The sequence below is a fragment of the Miniopterus schreibersii genome, assembly GCF_964146895.1.
Source record: "Miniopterus schreibersii genome assembly, chromosome: 6".
NCBI classification, from domain to species: Eukaryota; Metazoa; Chordata; class Mammalia; order Chiroptera; family Miniopteridae; genus Miniopterus; species Miniopterus schreibersii.
In genome coordinates this window covers 29352417-29377008 of record NC_138107.1, presented here as the reverse complement: position 1 = coordinate 29377008, position 24592 = coordinate 29352417, and the positions used below count along the sequence as shown (strand labels likewise).

At 37.1% G+C, this 24592-nt stretch overlaps 1 protein-coding gene across 3 annotated transcripts in view; it reads right to left on the bottom strand.

Moving 5' to 3' along the window:
- ADGRB3 (adhesion G protein-coupled receptor B3) overlaps positions 1 to 24592 on the bottom strand; it is a 629874-nt gene that overhangs the window by 351055 nt on the left and 254227 nt on the right. For all 3 annotated transcript variants that reach the window (XM_081140889.1, XM_081140888.1, XM_081140890.1), the window contains 3 exons: positions 21994 to 22158; positions 11890 to 12054; positions 11066 to 11230 (listed from right to left, as the gene is read on the bottom strand). In XM_081140889.1, the coding sequence (XP_080997015.1) occupies positions 11066 to 11230; positions 11890 to 12054; positions 21994 to 22158 (495 nt within the window). The remainder of the gene's footprint in view (positions 1 to 11065; positions 11231 to 11889; positions 12055 to 21993; positions 22159 to 24592) is intronic.

Genomic DNA, 24592 nt, shown 5'->3' with positions numbered 1-24592 from the left:
ACCCCAGGCTTATTTCCCAGTAGTGGTTTCAGAAAGCTTTTCGCACCTATTGTTATTCTGAAAACACTACTCTTGGCAACGCCCCTCCCCCACGGTGGACTGTGTGGTCAGAAAATCCGGTAATTGCGAGCTTTCACCACTAGATGGCACGGGTGGGCCAACAGGGTGAAATGTTGACTAGGTCTGCAGCTGAAGCTGTAAGGTTCAAAATCAAGGAGGGCTTTAGCAGTGACTTAACTGTGTCTTAGAAATATGTGTCAGTGCTAGAATTTGTTTTAAAGGTATACCACTCGGGAAAAAATAAAATGTTTTCATGTAAGTACAACGTTTAGTGATTACACTAGCCCCAGTTACAAGGCCCTTCACTCTGGCCCCTTGCCTCAGTTCCCACCATCTCCACTCTCGCTGCCCCCTCCTCAGCCGCACTGGCCCCTTGGTGCTTCTCTAACTAGGCTCTCACCTCAGAGCTTGTGCACCTGTTCTTTCCGCCCAGGATCTCTCCTTCTCCTCGAACCTGTGCATGCCTCATTTCTTTACTGCCTTACATTTTATTTAATTTCACCATCTTAGGGATTTTCTTTCTTTCCTTTTTTTTTTTTTTAACATATTTTTATTGATTTCAGAGAGAGGAAAGGAGAGGAAGAGAGAGAGATAGAAACATCAATGATGAGAGAGTCATCGATCGAGCCCACAACCCGGGCATGTGCCCTGACCGGGAATCGAACCCCGATCACCTGGATCCTAGGTCGACGCTCAACCGCTGAGCCACGCCCGGCCGGGCACCATCTTAGGGATTTTCTGATTGCCCCTCAAACTCTCCCACATCTTCCTCTGCTTTATTATTCTTCCAAACACTTGCCACCTTATAACTCCCACACATTTTTCTAGCATATTTATTATTATTATTAACTTGCCTTCTCCTGCTAGAATATGAGCACCAAGAAGATAGTGATCTTCTGTTTTGTTTCACTTCTGGAGCATGTAACACTTACAAGTCTAGCATTCATTATATACATACACTTTTAAACCAAAAATTACCAAATACTTTTAGCCCCAAATTACCAAATACTTTCAAAAGTTCTATTTTTTAATCACCCCCACTATGGAAGATGACAGGGAAGGAGGATAACTCGGTAATGAGGCCGGTATGTGCAGTGTGTGTGTTTAATAGGCCTGCTGTAGGTAGTGATGTCCACTTAGGAGCCATAAGAGACAGAGGTTAGTGACTACAGTTTTCCTAAAAATTAGTCCATCTAGGCTTCCAGGGTACTGGGTGTTGACAAAAGTTGACCTTATTGGGTGTGTCTGATTTGGTAAAAGTCCGTGGGACCCTGTTTAGAATCCCCTCATGTGATCGGCATACATCCTAAGTAAGGTGGAAGCTGATTAAATAGTTCATTTTCCAACCACGGCACTAAATATAGTTCATGGAACTCAGAGAACTCACAAAACCAATAGTAGTTCTTTTTCTGACCACAACACTCAGTTATCAATTCCCACTTACCTAGTGACAATCAGTACGGTCCACCTGAAACAAACCACTCCCACCAAAAAAAAAAAAAAATCACAATAATTTTTTAAACCGAGGGAGGTCAACAAACTTTTTTTCTTCACTGTAAATTCAGGAAGCCTTGGATTTATTTTGGCTCTTATTGACAGAAACTTAGTAAACAAAGGATAAAAAAGATGACAGGGAATCATAGATTCACACTTGCAAGTTGGTTCAGGATTTTCAGCTTTTTAGTAGGCATGTGAAATCCCATAGCTGCTTTAAATATTTCATCAAAGGTGATTTGGCATACTTTGAAGACTATTATCTTTAAAAGTTACTTGGGAAAATAGGTCTATTTATGCTCATACCAAAAGCAAATCATCTTAGATATCAAAATAAAAAATTATTTTCTTCCATCCTACATTTCTGAAGTCCCCAGCGGCATCTCTCCTTAGGGCCACTTATGGAATTCATTCATTCTACAGATACTTACTGAGCTCCCATAATGTTCTAGTCACCTTGTTAAATACTACACATAAAAAGAATGAAAGAGAAGAGTTGGGGTCTCTCAACTCCCAAGATGGTAAGAGAGATAGACAGTGAAGAAAACACAATACTGAATGCCCACTGTGACCTGAGGCGCCCTGGCTGCCGCGAGGAGTCCTTCAGGGGACAGCATGTCCTTGGAGAGCATGGCAGCAGACGTCCAGGCTGAGGTGTGAAGGACAAGCAGCAGTTGGCGGTTAAGCAAGAGGGAAGTGTGCCTTGGGGATCACAGGTGGGAAGCCCCAGGGGGCAAGGAGCACATGGGAGATCCAAGAAACTGGGAACATTCCAGAACGGCTGGAGCACAGAGTTGGGGATGCGTAGAGGTGGGAGGGAGAGGGGTGATAAGTGATGAGATAAACTGGGTGTCCGAATTTAAGGGCAAGGGAAATTTATTATAATATTTTGAATGGTAGCCTTGCAGTTTGGAGAATGGATTGAAGCAAAGTGAGACAGAAGGCAGGGAGGCCTGTGACGATCTGAATGGTGTGACTGGGGAAAGGGCGTGCAATCATGGGAACTGGCAATGTAAAGTGCTGGGATTCAAGATCTAGTTAGTGGGTGGTATCGGCTCTGCTCCATAACTGCATGTAGGAGGTGAGGAGAGAGAAAAAAAGATGAAAGTCAGGCTCCCAGGGAGCATGTCTGGAGTGCTACACTCCGAGTTACAGCATGCGATGAGGCTCTGACTTGGGAAAGAACACTCTGAAAATACTTTTGAGTCTGAGATATTTGAACACATCTCGGTATTACCAAGAAGTCAGCTTGTGTGTGGAACTAAAGCTCAGGAGGGAAACATAAGCTAGAGGTAGATATTTGGGTTATTTTTTTTTTCTGTTTAATGCTACCTATGTGTATTTTGTAAATTAGAAAATACATAATTAGCTCAGGCGACTCTCTGGGCTCAAAATAAAAACATATTATTGTGCAGCAATATGTAGGGCTCTTGTTTTTTACACTTTAGGAAAATGGAACAGCAACTCTGGTAATCAGCTGAAAGATCCCAGCGTTTGCTACCACGAGTGCAAAAGACATAAAAAACCCATTTGTAAGATACAACTGTACTTGAAGCCACAAGTATGTAGTTAGTATGCTCCCTTAAAACAAGGTAGCAATTACCTAGTGATTTGCTGTTAATCTGTCTACTCAAACTGATTTTCTGTCTCTTAAAAATAGCAAAAATTATACAGGGCCTAAATCAATTTGATGTGGAAAATTAGTTTTCACCCCTGATGCTAGAATTTCAGCATTAAAGAGAAATTGATTCTAAAGTGTAGAGCTGGCATCCAAAAATTTAAAAAGCACTATGCATGACCCCACATTTCAAATTTCACCTGCTGGTCATTCATTAAATCTTATGTTTTGGGAATTCCCTGAGCTGGGGGATGCAGAGGTAAACGAGATAGATCCAGTCTCCGTGCTCACACAGCCTACAGCTCTGATTTCAGCGGTTGAACCTACTCATGTGAAGAATTCATGGTGCTGCTGCTAAGGTCTGAGGGAAAAAGAAGGGTATTTATTGAGTGTATTTCATAACAGCCTTCCTCATAGAGAAAATGCTTTTTATCAGTCTCAAGTTGAAAGGACATACAATTATAACAGCAATATTTACTTATCACTATGACTTAGGGGCTCTTCTAACTAAAAATAAAAAGTATGTAATTACATATTTTAATTCACCTAATTTCTCATAATAACCTGATAAAGTGGATGAAATTATTATCCTCATTTTGAATATGAGGAAACCAAGGCAGAGAGAAATCACTCAGCGAGTAGGTGGTGGGCCTATGTCAAACACCTCTCTCAGTCCAATCTCAGAGACTGTTACATGGTCTCTAAGTATTTGCTGTATATTAAACAGGGTATTTATATATTTTGGAGACATTTGTTTCTAGTCTGGAAGTCAGCATGAACTTTAAATTCATTAGCAAACAATGTGCACTGCAGGTTGCCTGTTTGAGTACTTGGTCCAGGCTGTGTTTTATATATATACATTCCCCCTCCAAAGTTCTGAACTATTATTTTTTAAATTCTGTATTTCAACTCAGCACACAAGGTCACTCTAGTTCTAACCTGTTAATAATAATAAAAATAGACATCTACCTTTAACTGCGAAGAATACTCTAACTATAACCATCACTTTCAGTGAGGCCAAATTTTACGTTGGTGAGGTCTTTGCTGGAGAATTGTGTTAACTTGCCTTTTTATGTTATCTTAGGAACTGTATAGAATAGTGGTGCTTCATACCTCCTCCAGGTTATGGCACATGTAGAAAATGACATTTGGAGGCACACTACAGTAACTGGCAAGGCTCCTCCTAGCTGGGGGCACTGGCCACAGCCCGGTCTTGCCAACTGCCCTGAGACTTAGGAGCCTCTATTTGGGCACACCTGGGCCCAATTCTAGCCTGACAGGTGGCTACAAGAGTGCCTTGAGGAGCTCTGGCCTAAAAGAATGAACTGGGCTGAGATTTGAGGAAATGGAGAAACTTTCTACAAAAACTTTACGTATTTTTCTTACTTCCAACATCTCAATGATTAATTTCTAATTGTAACAACAAAATAAAAATAATATGTGTTAAAAATGTCACTGAAATGCTAATTCAGTAAACTAACAGCATTTTGAAAGCGTAAAAAATTATAAAAAGTAAGGCGTTACTATCAGTCATTTCGAAACTTTAAGTCATATGCCTTCGTACAAATGATTTCATTAGTCCAGTCACAGCATTTACGAAATAGAATAAAACATTCAAAAGGGCAGGTATCTAATGGCCTACAATATGCAGCGAGGTTCAGTGCAGGGTAGCGGATTAGGGAGGAAAAATACACACAAGTCATTTGCAACGAGCACGAAATCTAGCTAAGAGGTATAGTAATCCGTATAATAATGCAATATAACAACAATATATCAAAAGAGAAGCACAAAGCAAAGTTTATAGGGGCTCGGAGGAGACAGAGCACTCTTGTGAGTTTGAGAGAAAGAGGAATGGTTAAGGCAGGGGACGTCTTTTAATGGACTGAGCTCCCAAGATGCTCCCACTCCGGCAGGTGAAGGTGAGAGTAGAGTGTGAGAGTCGAGTGAGTCCAGGTGAGCAGACTGCACGCAACAGTGTAAGGAGAGAAATCATACATATATGATGACCTTGGAAAGCTAATGAGCTGATAGATGGGAATTCTAGAGTCCCAGGGGTCCCAGTATGCATTAACTTGGGCAATTAATAAGAAGCTCTGGAGGTTTTTTTGAGCAAGTGAGTCACATGACTAAGGCCATGAACGGGAAGAATGCTCAGATGACCCTGTGTGTGGAAGAGATCAGAAAAGGTGGTTGTTCTGATTATATGGGTAAATGGACAAAGAGGACCTGGGCTGCCATTTAAAAGTTCTAATTAGTTACAGTATTTTACCACTTCATCCATGAAATGATCCCCCCAGGTACATATTATTGTCTCCGCTTTATATGTGAGGACGTGGAGGCCCAAAGCCAAGCCTTCTTTGACTCCATGCCCTGGGCTCTTTGCTGCACTGCCCCTCCCCCCCCCCAGTAGGAGGTGGGATGGGGGAGAGAAAGCAGGGCCACTGAGGGCGACTTGATGGAGGTGGAATCCCGTGCCAGCCCAGGAACTGGTAAGAAGGAGAAATTACTTCAGATGACAGACGATTGGCCATCAGAGAGAAAAGCTCTCCTGGTGACCCGGGGTCGGATTTGATACCCCAGCTGGAAAGGTCTACCAGGCATTTGGAAGAGATTAGGCATAAAGATGCAGATCTGTGGGTGCTTCTCACACAGGTGATAGCTAATGGGGGGGGGGGGGAGACCAAAGAGTACCAGGGGCAAGATATTAGGGTCATTTACAGGATAAGCAGGAAGAGAAATGTCAAGGTCTTATATTGTTAAATATTGAATCCAAAAAGGAGTTTTACACCCTAGCCTGGTGGCTCAGTTGACTGGAATGTTTTCTCATACACCAAAAGGTTGCAGGTTTGATTCCTGGTCAGGGCACATACCTAGGTTGTGGGTTCGATCTCTGGTCAGAGAACATACTGGAGGCAACCCATCAATCTCTCTCTTTCTCAAATCAATAAAAACGTATCCTCAGGTGAGTATTAAAAAAAACCAAAAAAACACACACACCAAAAAGGAGTTTTACTAATTGCATTATTTTCATTATTTTAAAAATAATTAAATGGTTTCTAAAATATGTTTATTTTTACTATAAAAACAATGTGGGATGAAAGGAAAAAAAATGTGGAAAGTGCTGCTTACGTTTTCTATTTCAATTTGAGAATGATCAGCGTGTTGTCAAATATTCTAAATTGGACAAGGTAGGATAATATAAGATTACAAGAAATTGCTTTTTAAGTTTCTGCAGTGGCAGAAGCTGTGAGAGTTTTCTCAGTCTCATCTGATGAGCAATCTGATAAGACAAATTATGGTAATAATTATCTCCATAGCAACAGGTTTAAATAACGTACATATAGTACTATCTGGGGTACTCATTCATTATTTTAGAGCTCAGTGATTCTTCCTTAGTTCTACCTGAGAAATTTAGCTGATTTGTTGCAGAACTTGTAGACTGGAGTAGGTAATACAACCCATGCTTTCCAGAAGGAGAGGCTGCTTTCTTAGGCATTTATTAAGCGCTAGGTGATGCCTCTCTCCTATGAGGTATCTTCAAGTTCTAATTTATTTCCCTACTTTTCAGAATGCATCTGCGATTACGTAGGAAGAACAAATAGAACATTTAAGATGAAAGAAGTCAATACCTAGTGTCACCTACTGTCAACACTGAACTCAGTGGTTGGCTTTAGGTGAACAATTGCTATGTACGTTCCAGTGTGAGATTATTTGCTCTGCCCAAAAATATTCAGTGCAAACACTTGCCTGAAACGAAACATGAAATAATATAATTCCTAATAGGGTATACACATAACATCTGATAGCAGAAAATATAATAGAAATTCTAATGGATTAGAAGCTTTTAAAAATTACTATTAGTGATAACCTTGTAGTTTAAATGAAAAAAAAAATAAAGCAGGTTTCAACTTGTATGTGAATATTTCAGTATAAAATAGTAGAGTAGTATTTGTTTTTCTCTTTAGAAATGTAGAAACACTTTGTCAAGTATATGATTGCCTAATCATTATGTTGCACATCTGAAACTAATACAAAATAGTGTTGACTGTGAACTCTAATTGAAAAAATTAAAACATAATTTAAAAAAGGAAATGTAAATTTTACACCACATGTCTGGTTTTCTAATAATGATTATGTTTAGCCTTAAAAATGCAGTGGTCCACACAATTTAGAAGTTTGGCTTATTAACTTGTTAAACTTGTCTCTAACAATGACAAAATACTCTATCAATAGAGATTAATTCACCAACTGGAAGCTGAGGAGAAAGTAAGTCAACATGAGCCAAGGCATCTTCCTCACCCCTGACACCACGTCCCAACGTCACATACCTGTGTGCGACACGCCTATCTTACTTCACAACTTCTCAGAACACTCAGTCTGCAGGTTCACTCACCATTTGCAAATAAAGCAACTGCGACTCCAAAACGGACATTTCACGTATAAAGTAAGTTTAACACACCCCTGTGAAAGGTAGGTTCCCACTTAGCAATAATGACTGAGGAGTCACGGATCTTGGAATCGGAGCTATAGGAATAGCAAGCCCCTTCCCCGTGAACAGAGCAAGGAGCTCCCCAAGCCTGAAAGCTTTCAAAAGCCAATCCAGCAGGGCATCTGCTTTCTCACTGATACTAACCCGGGAAATGTTGGAAAACAAAGAAACAGACAGAGGACTACACTTAGTATGTTTCACAGTGTGGCAATGTAACAAAATCATAGGAGCTATTCTTTACTTTTCTACTATTTCAACCTCATCTGGGGTGTAGCATGAGATTGAGATCATCTTATTTTCTTTTCTGTTTTTTGGAGGGGCAATCCTCACCTGAGGATCTTTTTTCGATTGATTTTTTTAGAGAGTTGAAGCGGGGGCAGAGACAGAAAAAGAAACATTGCTGTGAGAGAGACACATGGATTGGTTGCCTCCCGCACGCACTCCTACCAGGGCCAGGGATCGAGCCTGAAACAAAGTTACGTGCCCTTGATCAGAATCGAACTCACAACCCTTTATTTCGTGGGCCGATGCTCTAACCACTGAGCTAAACCAGCTAGGGCTAATTCTCTTTTCCTATGAAAACAAAAGCAATAACTTATTTTTGGTCAGCGATGCTCTTCTTTTTTTATTTTACTTAAAATGTTTCAATTTTTTTTTCAATTACAGTTTACATTCAATATTATTTTATATTAGTTTCAGGTGTATAACATAGTGCTTAGACAATCATATTCTTTACAAAATGTTCCCCTGATATGCCCAGTACCCACCTGGCACATACATAGTATAATATTACTGACTAAATATCCTATGCTGTACTGCTCTTTTTGTTACTTTTATTTTATCTATTTACCAGTGAAGGAATATCCTGATCTTAATGGAAAATTTATTTTCCATTTTTTAGTAGACACCATAACAGCTTTTGATTAAATCCAGGCGATTAATCATTATTTTCATTAATTATCCAAAGATTTGAGTATATTTCTTTTTCCTGACAACTGAGGGTTTCTTAGCAAACTTGATTGTTTTGCATCCAAACTAAGTGAAGTATAAAATAAATAGTAGTTGTTCTCAGCAACCTGAAGAAAAATTAAGAATACATAGCACTAAAAATAGTACTTAAAAAATATATTATTTAAAAAGAAACATTTGTTGCAGTTTTGTCATTGATAAAAGGAGAAAAATGTCTTAGTAACTGTTAAAATAATTCAAAAGTTTTTTTCAGTTTATATTGTCAATGTGTGAATTTGGAGCCATTATATTGCTCCATATATAATATGATTTCAAATCATATTATTGAAAAGAGTAAAATAAAAATGTGAAAGTTAGTATCAAATATGCAGGGGTTTGCAAAAGTAGGTTTGCAGGTGTGAGTGCATGAAACACAAGAGTGAATAAAGCTATTGTAATAATCACAACCTGCATATCTTTTTCCATACGAACAACTGTAAACCTACTTTTGTCAACCCCTGTGATAAAACAGAATACATATAATATAAAAAGTTTTTACCATTTTTGATGATAATTTTTCAACCTTCCTTAAATCATAAAAGCCAGCAAACAAACCTAGCACATAAGGTATAGTATCTTCTTTCTAAATAGGTATGTAAAATGGTCTCTAAACAGCAGGTGGCAATCTTTTAAATTTGATTTCAGCAGCACCATCTTACCTCTAACTACAGGTGAAAGACAGTTTTACAAGCCCAGTTAAGAACCCTGGCATGCTCAGACTAGTTTAGGTAACTTCAAATATTAAAAGGGACCTATTTAAACCATGCCTACTGTTCTAACAGCATTTCTCCCTGAGCAAAACAAATGTTTTTGTATAATGCTTCTTAATTCTTACACAGCACAGGAGCAATTTCACAGCGCTAATCTGCATAGGTATCCTTCTCAACCAAACCCTGCATGCTGGCTACTTCTTATCATTCCAAATTCCTATGGCCTTAAAAATTAACAAAACTAATTTTAGGTCTTTGGTAAGCTCTAAAAACATCTACTGACATTGTTGCTCTTAGAGTCCAGTTTCTGTCGGTATTAGAGTTGAACTAGAGGTCATTAAAATTCTACGTAATGAGAAATACAAAGTTTTGAACTCTAGATAGCTCTAAGAATTCCTTGGTTTTTCTAAATTGAAATAGTTATATTGGAGACATAAATTCATAATTTTCTGAACTGAAAAAAGAACCTAGAACAGCTGCTCTCACGATCCTCACTAGGAACCAGGGAGCCAGTGAGATCAGCGAGCTTCCCTACAGTCACTAGCAGCAACAGGACTTCAGCTGGGTCTTCAGAGTTCTCTAAATTCAGCACTTTCCTTCCTGCATAGCTGTGATATTTTAAAGTTCCATCCTATCATCTTTTCTAGCATGTTATAACAATGTTGCCTATGATATCATTCTAAAATCCTAATTTTCACTTATTAAAACCTCACTCAGTATGTCAATAATATTTTATGAAAAGTACACACAATTAAGAAGTAGTCTTTGTTCTCAATAGTGTTTTAAAATAAACTATATTTCACATACTCGCAACAGTAAACCTACTTTTGCCCAACCCTGCACCTGATGTATAATTTGGGCAATTTCTGACCTTTCTTTTTTTTATGTTTACATGTCAAATCCTTTAATGTAGCAACACTTCCATTATTTCACTATGAATTAAGACCTTATACTTTCATTTTAAAATATGTTCCTCATAGGAATTTCCTTTTACAATGGAAAATGGGGCAAAGGCAAGTAAACAGGGATGTCCAAGGTCATGTATCAGGATGAATTAACAGCAGCATTTACCAGCGTCTGAATTTCAACATCATCTCTTTATTTTCTCACTTAGCTATCTAATACTTATGCCTTTATATTTCTACCATAAATAATCTAATGCAATTTGTTTTGTGTTCTCAGTAAACAAATATTTTGTAAAAACAGCGAAAGCCCTGGCTGGGTAGCTCAGTTGGCTGGAGCACTATCCCATACACCAAGAGGTTTCAGGTTCGATCCCCAACTGGGGCGTGTACAGGAGGCAATCAATCGATATTTCTCTCTCACATTAACGTTTCTCTCTATGCTTCTCTTCGTCTCTCTTTTTAAATCAATTTTTTAAAAGTTGTGAAAATGCAATAATCCAAACTAGTTAAAATCATATCTAGCCATATTATTGTTCATTATGGCTACCTTTGCATTATCACATTTTCAATGTTATTTTGCAGCAAATGATTTAAAAGCCTATAGAATAGTCTATGGCACATAAACAGAGGAAACTCTACATTATGGAAACAAGTAAATTGTCACTTATCGTTAGCAATCCTTCAATGGAGGAAGTACCGCTCTTAACCAACGACAATATTTTTAATGCTTTTTTTTAAGGTACCAAACGTTTCCACTGGGAAAACCTCAGCCGAGTCTCACCAGGACATCGCTGCTCACTGCATCTTCTCACTTCTTCGCCGGCGCCTTCACACTGCTGCCCCGTCACCGCCGCGCCCTGGCAGGTCCTCATTCTCCGTTCCCAGCCACCGTCGCACGACTTGGAACATCCGCTCCAGTGACCCCACGGGTTCCACTGACCATTGGCTGAAAGAAATGCGTCGCGGTCAGTGCCAGTGGTCTAATACACACTGCTTTAGCCATTTTAAAATCTAAGGGCCATTACTTAGTCTGTTAAATGTTTATGAATCTATCACCATGCATAAACGTTGTTCATGTATTTGACTTGCTGGTCAACTAAAGAGCATTGTGATGAACAGAAATGGATATGTTTGTCAGGATCTTCAAGTGGACATTGAACCATACTCGTAAGAAGTACAAGTTCAGCCCTAGCCGTTTAGGCTCAGTGGCTAGACTGGCCTGCGGACTGAAGGGTCCAGGGTTCTATTCTGGCCAAGGGCACGTCCCTTGGCTGTAGGCTCAGTCCCCAGCCCCGGTCAGGGCATGTGTGGGAGGCAACCAATCGATGTTGCTCTCTCTCCCCCTTCCACTCTCTCTGAAAAGCAATGGAAAAAATATCCTCAGGTGAGGGTTAAAAAAAACCAAAAAGCTTAATCAATATTTAAATTAAGACTCTCCTGAATTCTGATGCCTTATTGATGTGACATACACTAGAATGAGTTTGGGTATAACTGGCTTCACTTAATAGAAATGTATAATCATCTAACTATACCACGACTGTCCGGCATGGTTCTGTCGCAGTTTTTAAATGGCAGGCATCCCTTAAGTCAGTACTGAGGTCTTACCTGTGCACTCGGGATTGTAGCACTCCCTGCTTTCTGCCCAGGGCCCTCTGCATTCAGAGCCCCCATGAGCGGCTGCAGAACACTGCCGGCTTCTCTGCTGGGTCCCATTGGAGCAGGTCACCGAGCACTGGCTCCACGGACTCCACTCCTGCCACTGTCCATCAACTGCCAATGCAGAGAGAGAGAGAAACGTAAGGAGGCCTTTTAGTAGAGAGGCTGTACAGAAAGGACAAGATAAAACTAACCTTAAAGATGAGTCTCAGTCAAGGGACTCTAAAGAGATACATATAATGGAAGGTCACAATGGCATTAGGTTTTATTTCTACACTTAAAGCTGCTGTTACCTTATTTTTTATTTCTATTTCCTTTTATGTATCCAGTATCTCTTTTGATTCATTTATTTCTCAAAAATATCTATAGATCCCTCAAAAATGCAAGACCTTGATGGGTACAGGGAACGGTGAACAAAATAAATACTGACCAATAACTCAAAGAGCTCATATTTTAGAGAAGCTCCTAGAATGAGTTAAACAATGTGCTACATAGTAAAATAGATTAATTATATTGCATTGCTGCAAAGGATACTTTCAAGATACTATACGAGTTGGGAGGGTCTGGGGAATTTTCCTTGACATGAGGTTTCAGGCAAGCCCTGAAGGAAATGAGAAAATACCTAAGGTGAGGGTAAGTTCCATGAAGATACACAAAGGTCCTTGGAAGAAGAAACATGGGCACTTCCAGGACCTACATGAAGGCCATTGTGAATGGACTTGAGAGAGCCAGGTGAAGCCTTCTACCAGAGGAGGTGGGCAAAAAGGCAAATGCCAGATTTTATAGGCATTTTTCAATATGTTAAGGATTTGGACTATTATTCTCAGACTATTAAGAAGCCAGTGAAGGATTTAAATAGGACTCTATGATCCAATCTAATGCAGGGTTGAGAAATAATTATGGGAGAGGGTAAGGAGGGTCTGAGCTGGGATGATAACACAGCTTGTATGGAGTGCCCTAGAAAGACTACAGAGATGCTGGGAAAGTATGCCAAGAGGGTCTCCTGAAGAACTGGCCATGGGAACTGAAGTGGAGAGAGGGTCAAGATGACTCCCAGGTGCCTGGCGACTGTTGAACTTGTCTTTGGGAGATTCAAATTGAGATTTATTTATTTATTCATTAAAGTTATTTTTGAGAGTTTATTAATTATCAGATATTATGATAGTGTTATGAGAGATAGAAAAATAAAATATAAATCCCAACCTCAAAAATCTTATTACTTAGTAGAATTATATTATGAACACAAGCAAATAAGAGGTAAAAGCAAAAATGTATTAACATGGCACATGAAGACTTTCAGAGGACATTTCACATCTATTTGGGGATAATTATGTTAGACTAGTATGGTGAAATCTGAATAATTTAGAAAAAGGCAACAGCATTCACAAAGGCATAATCACAAAATACAAGTGAGCAAAGAATTTGGGCAAAAATATTTACCTACTTTAGAAGGCATTAACTAGCATATAAGAGTTATAAATGTACTAATAGATGACTGTCTACTTTTTCCAATATCATTCCTTGGTTCTTGGTCAGTTTCCTTACAGTGAAAGAGAATTCACCATAAATCCAAAGTTCCAGCATAAGTTAGTGTTGCTGTGAAAACACATCCAAACAAATAGAAAGCCTGGCAGATTATGAGCAAGTATTTTCAAACTAATTTCAGGCTTTGTAGGTAGCTATTAAAAAGATGGTTGGTTAATAAGTATCTAGCTGTACTTAATAAATCCTTTGTGAGATTAAAAATCACAAATTGCCAAGTTAATCATGCTAGTCATGTAATTTTAGCATCTCACTTTATTAAAAGTACCTGATATAATCTTATTGGCTATGCAGTCCATTTGGCAGACAAAAAAGGAAAAGTCAGTGAATAAATAGGACTTCATAAATTATCCATTTCCTTTCTATTTCGGCTTTAAAGATGAGTGCAGTTTCACTTCAGAATCTTGCTTCTCAAAGATAACATTTATTGAGCTTGCATGATGAGCCCTCACTGTCCTAAGCCTTCTGAGATGGGTTAAAAAATAAGATTCATTCCTGCACCTTGACATCTATTTGGCAAAAGAATGCATGGGTATTCAAATTATTGAGAACATTCAGAAAGCAACACATAACAAAGATGAATTAGGTGACACCAACCTTATTTAGTGCTGCGTGACTAGGGTAAAGGAGTATGTGATGCCCTTACTAATTCTGGCTTTAGGAAATTTTTCAGTATTTTTTTAATGATTGTAATAGTTACACGCTCATTGGCAAAGCAAACAGGGTAGGTCTTTCCAGCTAAGGAGATGTGGAGTCAGGAATGAGCACATCAAGAGTGGAAAGAGAAGATGCTCGGCCAGGGGCTGTGTTACGGGTGAGGCATGAGAAAGGGCCTCGCTGAAAAGAGACCAGAAAGGATGAGAATGTTTGTGAGGTATTTTGTCCTGTAGGCTCTTTCTGTAACAAGCCATTACATCACCATTAGTAATTTATTTTTTAATTTTAAATTCATGCATTTGCAATATTAGTTGTTTAGTCCTCTCAGCTAATATACACATTTTATGTTTTGATTAAAGTTCAGGAAGGAATTAATATAAGACATTTGAGGGAACTTTTGAGGTTCAACATGACCATAATAATAAAACAAAACATGTTTTATTTATTTTTAATTTTTTTTTTTTTTTAATCCTTGCCAAAGGATATTTTTTCCATTACTTTTTAGAGAGAGGGGGAGGGAGAGAGACAGAGACAGAGAAACATTGACGTGAGAGAGACACATTGGTTAGTTGCCTCCCACTAGAGCACTGACCGGGGCTGGGGATCGAGCCTGCAACCGAGGCACATGCCCTTGGCCCGGAATCGAGCCCGGGACCCTTCGGTCCGAGGGCCGACACTCTAACCACTGAGCCAACCTGGCCAGGGCACCATGTTCTAGATAGGGACAGTTTTGTTTATAAAGTCAGTTACAGAAAAGAAATATAAATGAAATTGAAGATGTATCAAGGGGACTTTTTTGATGTATTATTTTACACTGAGAAGTAGAAGTTCCTTTTATTGACTATTAACTGCAATATTATGAAAGAATTGACCTGAGAAAGCAACTGATTGGATATTAAAAAAAAAAAAAAGAGGAAAAACCCAATATTCCTTTAGTGTGATAAGTCCAAGTTACTGGGAAAATGGAAAACTGAGAAGTTAAGAAGAGAGGAACAAATGAATTTGATTTAAAAGATTAGACAAAAGACATTATATAAAAGACATGAAAAAATTTTTTAGTGCCAAGTACAGGACATTGTTTTATTTCAGGTATTATTTTTCAGTTTGATATCCTAGAATTAAGAAAATCATTAATTGTACTCTTTTTAGGGACATCAGCTCCAAGACCTTACAGGAAATGGCTTGTCATTTTTTTCTGAATGGAGGCGTGGGAGTTTTTTGAGAGGTGGAAAATAAGAGTTCTGTTTTGGACATTTAAGTATTTTCAAGTAGATTATGTGCATTACATTTCAGGGATAAATGCTGAGATATTTAAAAACGAAAATATTTATCATTTGATAAAAAGTGAAAGGGCTGCTTTTTTTCTTTTTATCTGATGCTCTTCTGGGAATCCAAAGTGGAGACGAATCCACCTTGTGTTTCACCTCCACTGAGTATCAAGGCAGCAGCGACAATCCAGGCCTCTCCCCACAGCCCACGCCCCTGCGTGTAGCTGATTTCTGACAACTGTAAGAGATAACTCCCAGAGTCATTACAAACCCACAAATTTGGAAAGATCTCACTACTTTCTTTATAAAACCATGTTCCTATTGAAAGTGGATTAATGTCTTGTCATTCTGTCAGAAAAGTGTTCCGGGATAATTTGGGGAAATGTAAACACTCCACAACTCCCTGTGGAGTCTCCTAATGCACTCACGAGTCAAGATTCACAGGCTCTAGACTATGACTGCCACCGTTCTACTAGATTCTGGGAAAACTCTGATGTTAAAGACCAACCAAGCTCTGCTCTCAGGGAACACATAGTCTGGGGAGCTGCGGAGGAAGCCGATGAAAAACAAGTAAACAAATGAGTGAAGAGCAAAGTTTCAGCTAGAAGTGTTATGGAGACAGTGTGATAAAAGAGGGCAATGTGACAAGGACTACCTAGCCGTGCTTCTCAGAAGAGACCAAATGTGAGTTGACTCCTGAATCATCGTAAGGAGCCAGAAATTGAAAGATCCTTAGAAACCTCTTTGCAAATACAAATTTTTGAGTTGAAGAAGGCTCTGTGTGTTCCAGAGCTGAGAAAGGGCTTGTGGGGATCGCGAAGAGGGGAAGGAGCAGGAGACGGTTCAAATGGGGTGTGGAAGCCAGATCCCTTAGGGCCCTGTGGGTCATGTGACAAAGTAAGATGAGAAGAACAAGAGGATTTTAAAGTAGGGAAGTGATTTGATTTAATTTTAACACTTATGTTTGCAGTTGTGTGTAAAATGAACTGTACAAGGGCGAGAACTGGTGTTGGGAGATGTTTAGAGACTATACTGTGGCCGGCAGAGGTGATTGTGGCTTAGATTACAGTGACATCACTGGAGACAGAAAAAGGTAAATAAATTTGAGATATTTTATGGATGTAGAGCTGACAGGTTGGTGGTGGGGTACGGAAAAACAGAGAATCCACACTGACTTTTAGGGTGGCTTACTGAAACAGATAAACGCTGGAACATTTGCAGTGGTTAGACTAGCATCCAAACAGGCCAGGGTATACAGCCCTGAAATCAAAATGTCCATTTTAAACACGCTGAATTTGTAATGCCATTATAGACACAATGCAGGGAGTCCTGAATTACATAAATGTGCCTTCCAAACGTATTTGAAATGTAATCATCCCTCTTTTTCTTTTTCTCTTTTCATGAAACATCATTTGGTAAACATCAGTTACATAAGGTTAAGAATCGACATCAGGTTAAGAATCAACACTTTCTTAGGGTTTTTCCATTTCTCTTCATGTCAGTCATAAGCATTTGCAGTTGGATTTTTTTAGTCCTACTTTTCAATGTAAAACCTCCCAATGATTATTACTTTATGAACCATCTTACAAAGGGGAGTAAGAAGAGAACACAATCAGGCTGTGCTCTGAAGCCAGGAGAGTGGGAAGAGATCAGCCTGCCTCACCGTCAGCTAATGTGCTTCCTTATACAACAACATCTCTCTGGGGACAGTTGAAGTTTCGCTTCAGCAATGTGACACTTTACCAGATTTTCTGAACCCAGAAGAATTAAAATTGCAAAGGCTAAATCTTTGTTCTATGAACTTCCTCTTGCCACACACACAGTGTTGCAACTGTGTTCAGCTGGAAGAAAAACCTGTCTCTCAGGTATGAGACCAAATTAGATCCTGTGATACATTTTAATGAAATATCATTTCAATCTTTTCATATCTTGATCAATAACTGGGGACAGTATAGGATAGGATGAAAAACAATAACCACAAATATGATTATGTACTCATTCACAAAGTCATGGATGTTTGGATAATAAAATTGTCATTTCGGCAATTGTTCAGGATTGATTATTGCTACCTGTAGGAAGGAGTTGGGGGAAGAAGAATTATGGTCCTGGCTTTGAGGCTATCTAATTCAGTGATGGCAAAATTCAAGAGTTCAGATTTTTATTGAGTTGGAGGTTACCCAGGAAACTATAAAGACCCTTTGGGGATACAAGATTGAAATGTAAAACTGTCATTCTCTTGCTTTGGATATATGCCGAAGAGTATAAACCTATGTTCCCACTTGCCATTTTAAAATAAATTACAAAAATAAAAAATAAAAATGAAATATCATTTAAAAACTAGAATTAAAAATGGAAGCAAGTTATGATAAGGCTAAGGAGGATTTTTTAAAAGTTAGTACTTTAAGACAAAGTTTAAATGAGAAAAAATTAAATGATAAAAGAAAGAAAGCCAGGAATAATAGACACAATTTCTTAAACTCCTATAAGCTAAATACAAAGATCACTGGAATAATACTAAATATATAAAATGAGGCAAAATGGCTACAACTGCCATACAAAAGACTAGAAGTTAAAAAAGATAAAACGCAAATCAATTAAAGAACAGGTTAATGAGGTAGCATTTGCGTTTCAAATTGTAACATCTTCATGAAGAGACAACCAGGGACCTGTGAACCAAGGTCTGGCAAATGTTTAGCATCTTCCCACTCAGTGTCCTCACCAGAAGGGCTACCTGCAGAGGGACCTTGGCCAGGTCACCCTCTCATAGCTGCTGAGGAATCAAAATTTTAGGTCCACAGGAGACTGAAGCCACTTACTCTAGATAACAGAGATATTTGGGTCCTGCTGAGTTCCTATGTTGATATTCCCTCACTGCCAAGAGTAGCAAACCCAACTTGTTCTACAGATGTCATCCTGATGGACTATGGAGTGCATTGCTATGATAATGATAATACTTATACATCCTTTGCTATTTACCAAGTTCTCTCCCGTATCATTTCACACAGTCAGTTCTCTCATAGTCCTGTGAAGTGGTATTACTACTGTCCCTGTTTTACAGGTGGAGAAACTAGGGATCAGAGAAGCAACACAGATATTGAAAGGTGAGGTCTAAATGTAAAAGTCCAAGTTCCTTTCATGACACCACATCAATGTATTATTAAATATATTCAGAAAAATATCCTACAAAATTTTGGGGGCGAGTGCTAGAAATTTGGATATGTACATGTCAAGAAAATCCATTCAATAGTAATTTATTGGATACTATCAGTTACAAAATTGCATGGAGAGATAAACAGGAAATGGAAGAGAATATCATCAACCTCAAATACATCAATTAATCCGACTATAAACTTGATGCTCAGTTAATGACTGCAATGAAAATTCAGAGGAAACAGAAAAGTAGATTGGACTGCCAGAAGTTCTAAGTTTGGTGAGATAAAAGAAAACAGAGCACAAAGACCATCGAACATATACACACATACATGCACCCTCCCATAATATCAAACTTAATTATTAGTATACATGAGAAAAGGTGGCAAATGAGATTACATTATTTTTAAGAGTCAGTGAATGAATCATAGTGACTTCCTCTGTTGCTCTATATCTCTGGCCCACCTTCAACACCTCCCCCAATCAACACTAGTCTCTGTTCTCAGACATGGTACACAAATTAGGAATAACTCAAACTAGGTTAATACCATATCTACACTTTACTTTTCTATCTTTTCTCCCTATATAGATCCCAGGTAAATGGTTTACCCTAACCTCAAAAGAAGTGGGAGTAAGTTGAACATTGACTAAGAAAAGTACCTGATCAAAATAGGATGTCATTTATTTATAAGCTGATATCAAAATTTGCATATATGAAACTTTTTCATTATTTGATGCAAACAATACACATCACCTCTACATAGCATCCACTTCATTATAGTGGTTATATGTGTTTCTTAAACAGGATGCTCGAATGCTGTTCTGACATGATCCCCCATGAAAATATTACTGCCCATTACTGAAGCACACATGGTCAAATCCACAGTTGTTTCAAATGTTTCTTCTGTCATCTTCTAGTCTTCAGTCACAACTGGCCTAACCAAGGAGAACCAGTGTAGGCCTTGGCCCAGTGTTTTCATTACTGATGAATTTCCTATCACAGTTTTACTCCTTAAGATGATGCCTTAGGAATCTCAGGTAAGGTGGCTATAAGAAATGTAGAACCCACTGAATTCTCAAATCACTACATTTCATGTTTCATTCAAGTAGACTATTTTTATGTATTTTTCAGAACTACATTCAAATTGTCACACGCTTATGTCTGAATCCTATAAAGAAATTGTAAATTTCTTGAGATCAGGGACTATATACTCTTCTCAGTAGTATCTTACATCTTGTCGATACTTGCTGGTGCTTTTTATATTTAGTGAAGATGCCGGAGTTTAGTGACAAGACAATTAGTTCTAAGGAGGATTCCAAATGTTTACACTAAATAAATCTTACATATTTCAAAAGCACAATGCCAACATTTTTGGCACACAGCAAGGAAATTGGGATACAACATGGTAAGAATTTTACATCTTTTGTAATGTAACTAAATTCAAGAATGGAAATAATAGGAGTCATAAATGACATATGATAAATTCATTACGTACTAAAGATGACCCCATAATGATCACTTATGAGAGAATATGAGCTAGGCCAGATTTACAGATAATATAAACATACCTTCCAAAATTAAGGACCTACACAAAAAAAGCCATCCAGTTTTTATGGTCTTAGAGTGATTCCAAGTGATGGTATAATACTGTTGAAACATAAGTAGCTTGAAAACGCATGTGGTTCCTACTTGCATGATAAAGCAACAGCCATATCAACTTAGGAAAATGAGTTTTCTTATGTGAACTTTAACAACTTAACATCCCTACCTGATATCCAAGCATTTTATTCCTAGAAAAGATCATGGGAAATAGACTATGAGAAACCTGGTTGATAATATTTTAACTGATCAGTGCCATTTTTGTCTTTGTACGGGGATCAATTGAGGTAAAAGAAGTAATACAAATATATTAAAAGAAATTCTACAGTTAGTTATTATTTTTTATTTCCCCATGTTATCTACTTTTTCACACTCCATGAACAAGTAAGAGAGAACTATATTTGACACTCTATAAATGTCACAGCTCAGCACTTAAAAAAAGATTCTAAAATTTGTATAAGCTTGCCGAAATCTTTGGTAAAAAAGGCAGGACATAAATATAATTTATGTGTCTGTGTGTCTGCCTATCTGTACATTTATAGAGAGAGACAGAAATAAGATAGATGATAACTGATTTCCTAAATAAAATTTCTGGGATAACTTGATATAAGTAATCATGACTTTTGACTCTCCAAATAGTCATAAGTACATGAACATTGAATTGTATGAGTTGTATTATTCATAATTCATAGAATTTATAAAATTCTATGTTACTCAATATAATTTTTACATACTTAAATGTATGTTCCTAAGTATAGGAACCTACTAGTCTTTCTCTGAACTTAAAGGGAACAATTAAACTTGCTAGGTGAATGTTGCAGATCTACATTTTGTTTTTCACAAACTTAAGATGTTTTAGATACTTAAAATTTCCAGAAGAACTTTGAATTACTATTTCATAATATAGGATATTAACTTGGGAGAATTTAGAGTGCAAATGAAACTGAGTGTGAGCTGGATAATGTGTGAGCACATTACTGGCATCCCAGCTATGTTGTTTGCATGCAGAATATGTGACTATAGCCTTTGTGAAAACAGCCTTTGCCATTTGCCACTCGTGTCTGTCTCTTCCTCTAAGTTGTGCCTTTGCTTATTCTGGAAAATTCTATCATTTCTGTGTGTTTACTTTCTCCCCAAAATTGCAAGCCCCTTAAAACTGGAGGTCAGTCTTTCTCATTTTGTAAGTTTTGTTTTATGTTTGAATGTTTTAATAACCTAAATAATAGCATTTAAAGACTTATCTGTGTAATAGTGGGTGTCGTTATTAAAGACTGGTAAAATAGAAAGAAAAACATAAGAGAACATAAATACACTGTAAAACCAGATTATATAGCCTTCATAATTGCAATGATTGTCATTTATGACCTAACCATTTGATGCATTTAGCAGTGAATCTAGAAGATTTTATTTCCCAGTAAGTATCTATCATTTTCATGCATGGCCATTTGCGTATCTCCACTCCTTAATTGATTGTGTGTGAGAGAATAACATGAAAGGACTGCCTCTACACTAGTCTGTCTAGTAGTATTATGAAGGCAAGAGTCAACCTCAAGTCTTTGGGACTCCTAAATATTAGTGGAAAGCATTAATACACATATTTATAGAAATTCAATAAAGTGAGCAATGATTGATACCCAGTCAAGGACATATTATACCCCACTGCATATGACAAAATCAAGAAGGCTACCCGGTTTTAAGCAAGAAACAATAACCCAAAAAACCACATTTCCCAATATGACAAAATGAAGGTGGTGTTCTTAATATTCCTTAACACATACGGGGGACCATACACAAAGTACGCAAATGCCAAGTTTAGCAAATGCAGAAAGCACTCACCCGGGCAGAGAGCAATGTTACAAGGCTTATGATGCGTCTCGGGTCCCTCGCACGGCCGCCCCCCATACTGAGGGGGTGTGCACGACCTCGTTCTCGTTCTTTGGCCTCGACCACATGTAAAGGAACATAAACTCCACGGTGACCACTCCTCCCAAACTCCATGTACTGTAACAAAGCAAAGAAGCTTCAACAACAAGAGCAGAGAGGGAAAGTCGAAGATTTTTTTCCCTCCTTTTAATTAAGGAAAAAAACCTCATCAAACAGACAAGTATGGAGATATTTAAAAAATTCAGTTAACATCATTTGCCACAAAATGTAAAAAGTAATTAGAAAATTAGTAATTAGGAAAATTGCATGTACTTTTTCTATATTTGAAGTTATTCGTGTTATAAAGTTTAAATGGTTTCTTTTTTTAACAGAAATGTACCTCTCTCCTCCATGGTAAAATAGTCGTGAGTTATTTTTAACTAAAAGTAGTATCAGCTAAGGTAGTATTAGAAAAGTAAATTTCTGATAATTGAGAAAATCCTCTGGAGTTAAATTTGCATTTAAATAGATAAGGGGCAAAGTTCTTCCAACAAAATTTCAGGATTAATTACTTTTATGGTGTCAGGGGAAAACAAATCTGAAAATTGATGGTACATATTTTAAACAGCTTTTTAACCTCAAATTTTAAAAACTGAATGTATTTCTGCCATTTAAAAATGTTGTTTAACCTGTTTTTTGAATAAGAGGGAAATTTCAATAACTGTATCTACTTACATAAGAGCCTCCTCTTTACCCTGTTTTAAAAGGAGTGGCAAATATGAAGATCTCTTTCTAATAGCCATGAAACCAGAAGATAGCACTGGGTATCCTTCTAATTATAAAAATTTCTACAGAAAACAAATGGTCAAATTAAGATTATGTCTAACATAATTTATCGATACAGCAATGCTTCAAGTATGCCACGGCAATAAATTCAAACCTGATCAGAAATACTAACACAATTTGAATTCCTCCATAATAACTACCATCAATAATTATTAACATTTATTGCAAAAAGTCCATTAGGGTTCAAAGATTAGATCCTTTGCTTGTGCTTTCAAATCATCAATCTCATCCCAATTCTTAATATTTGGGACAATAAGTAATTGCCCTCCATGGAAAATACAAATATTTCATAAAGCTGGGCAAAATGTGCTCTTTGGTTCAAAAGCTCCTGGTTACCTCTAGTCTTATCATGATCTTTTTGAAGTTCATGGGCAGATGTTTGATATGACACCCACTGAAATGAATTGGGTAAGTAGAAATATATAACAGAAGATGACCGTAAAGAGATATTCATTTCTCCTCAGCACTGGTAGGGGTAAGCAGAAGCCCATATAAAGTGTCAGAGGAGTTATGTGAGTATGTATAGCATATCTATAACTTTCTGCATGTAAATGCTAAGCAAGTTGTTACTGTAAAAACACATATATGATATAGTAATTATGAGGCACCCATTCTCTTCTGTTTACACTATTGAGTTGCTCCAACTGCTTATTAAAATATGTGGAAATATTGAAAAAATTAGCCAAATTTCAGTAATATTCAATGACAAATTCTTTAAGATTCTATAAAACTTGCTGGAAAATATATTTTAAAAATATATACAAAAAGAATAAAAGAGTGAGATAAATTATGATGTTTATGGTTTTCCCATTTAAATTTGTATTCTTTGGAATAAGAATGCATAGTACTTAATCTAAGGAAAAAATATACATATACATATATTTACATATAGGTATATATGACAAATTATAGCAAGATTTTTTTAAGTAATTTATATGAATATATTTTATGTTAAGTGTATACCTTGAATTAATTTTTGTATTGATTTCTAATTACCAAGATCTCTCCATTTAAAAAACAACCTTTTTTCTTCCTATTTTCTATATAAAGTGTTAATAGACTATATGGTTCATATTGCTGGTTCTGTTCATTTTCTCTTGATCATATTACACTGCTCAATATGTATTGAATAATCCCAGAAAAAAACCTGCTAAACTGGCAGATTTTTCTCTATTAATCTCAAAGAAATGTTGATTAATCTTGATGGCCTAGTTAAGTTATAAAACTGTCATCCTCTGAAAAGTAATAATACTTAACTACTTCTTAATAGTCATTATTGTTCTAGGTGAAATTTTGTGACTCTTCTATATCATTTTAAAAAAGCAAAAATACCTTTTTATTTGAAAAGAACACAAAATTATTAATAATTTGTTATTTTAGAGATTGTTGAATTAGTAGGAAATTGGGGCACATAGCTTAAGTTTTATAGATGCTATTTGAATAATAAGACATATAGCATAAATTAGACATTTTATTTTAATGGCATATATTACATAAATTCTTTTATTTTTCAGTAACGTATGAAAATCTGTAAATGATCTAGTCGGTTTGCAAAATCTATCTAATAAAACCATGAAACTTAAGTCAAATGAATCAGTTTTTATCGTTTTCTTCTTCACATAGACATTAATTATATAATCTTATCTCTGTGCTACCTGGAGATGAAATGAGAAATATACAATATACAAATTATATTACTACTAGATTTTTAAATAAGCATACAAAT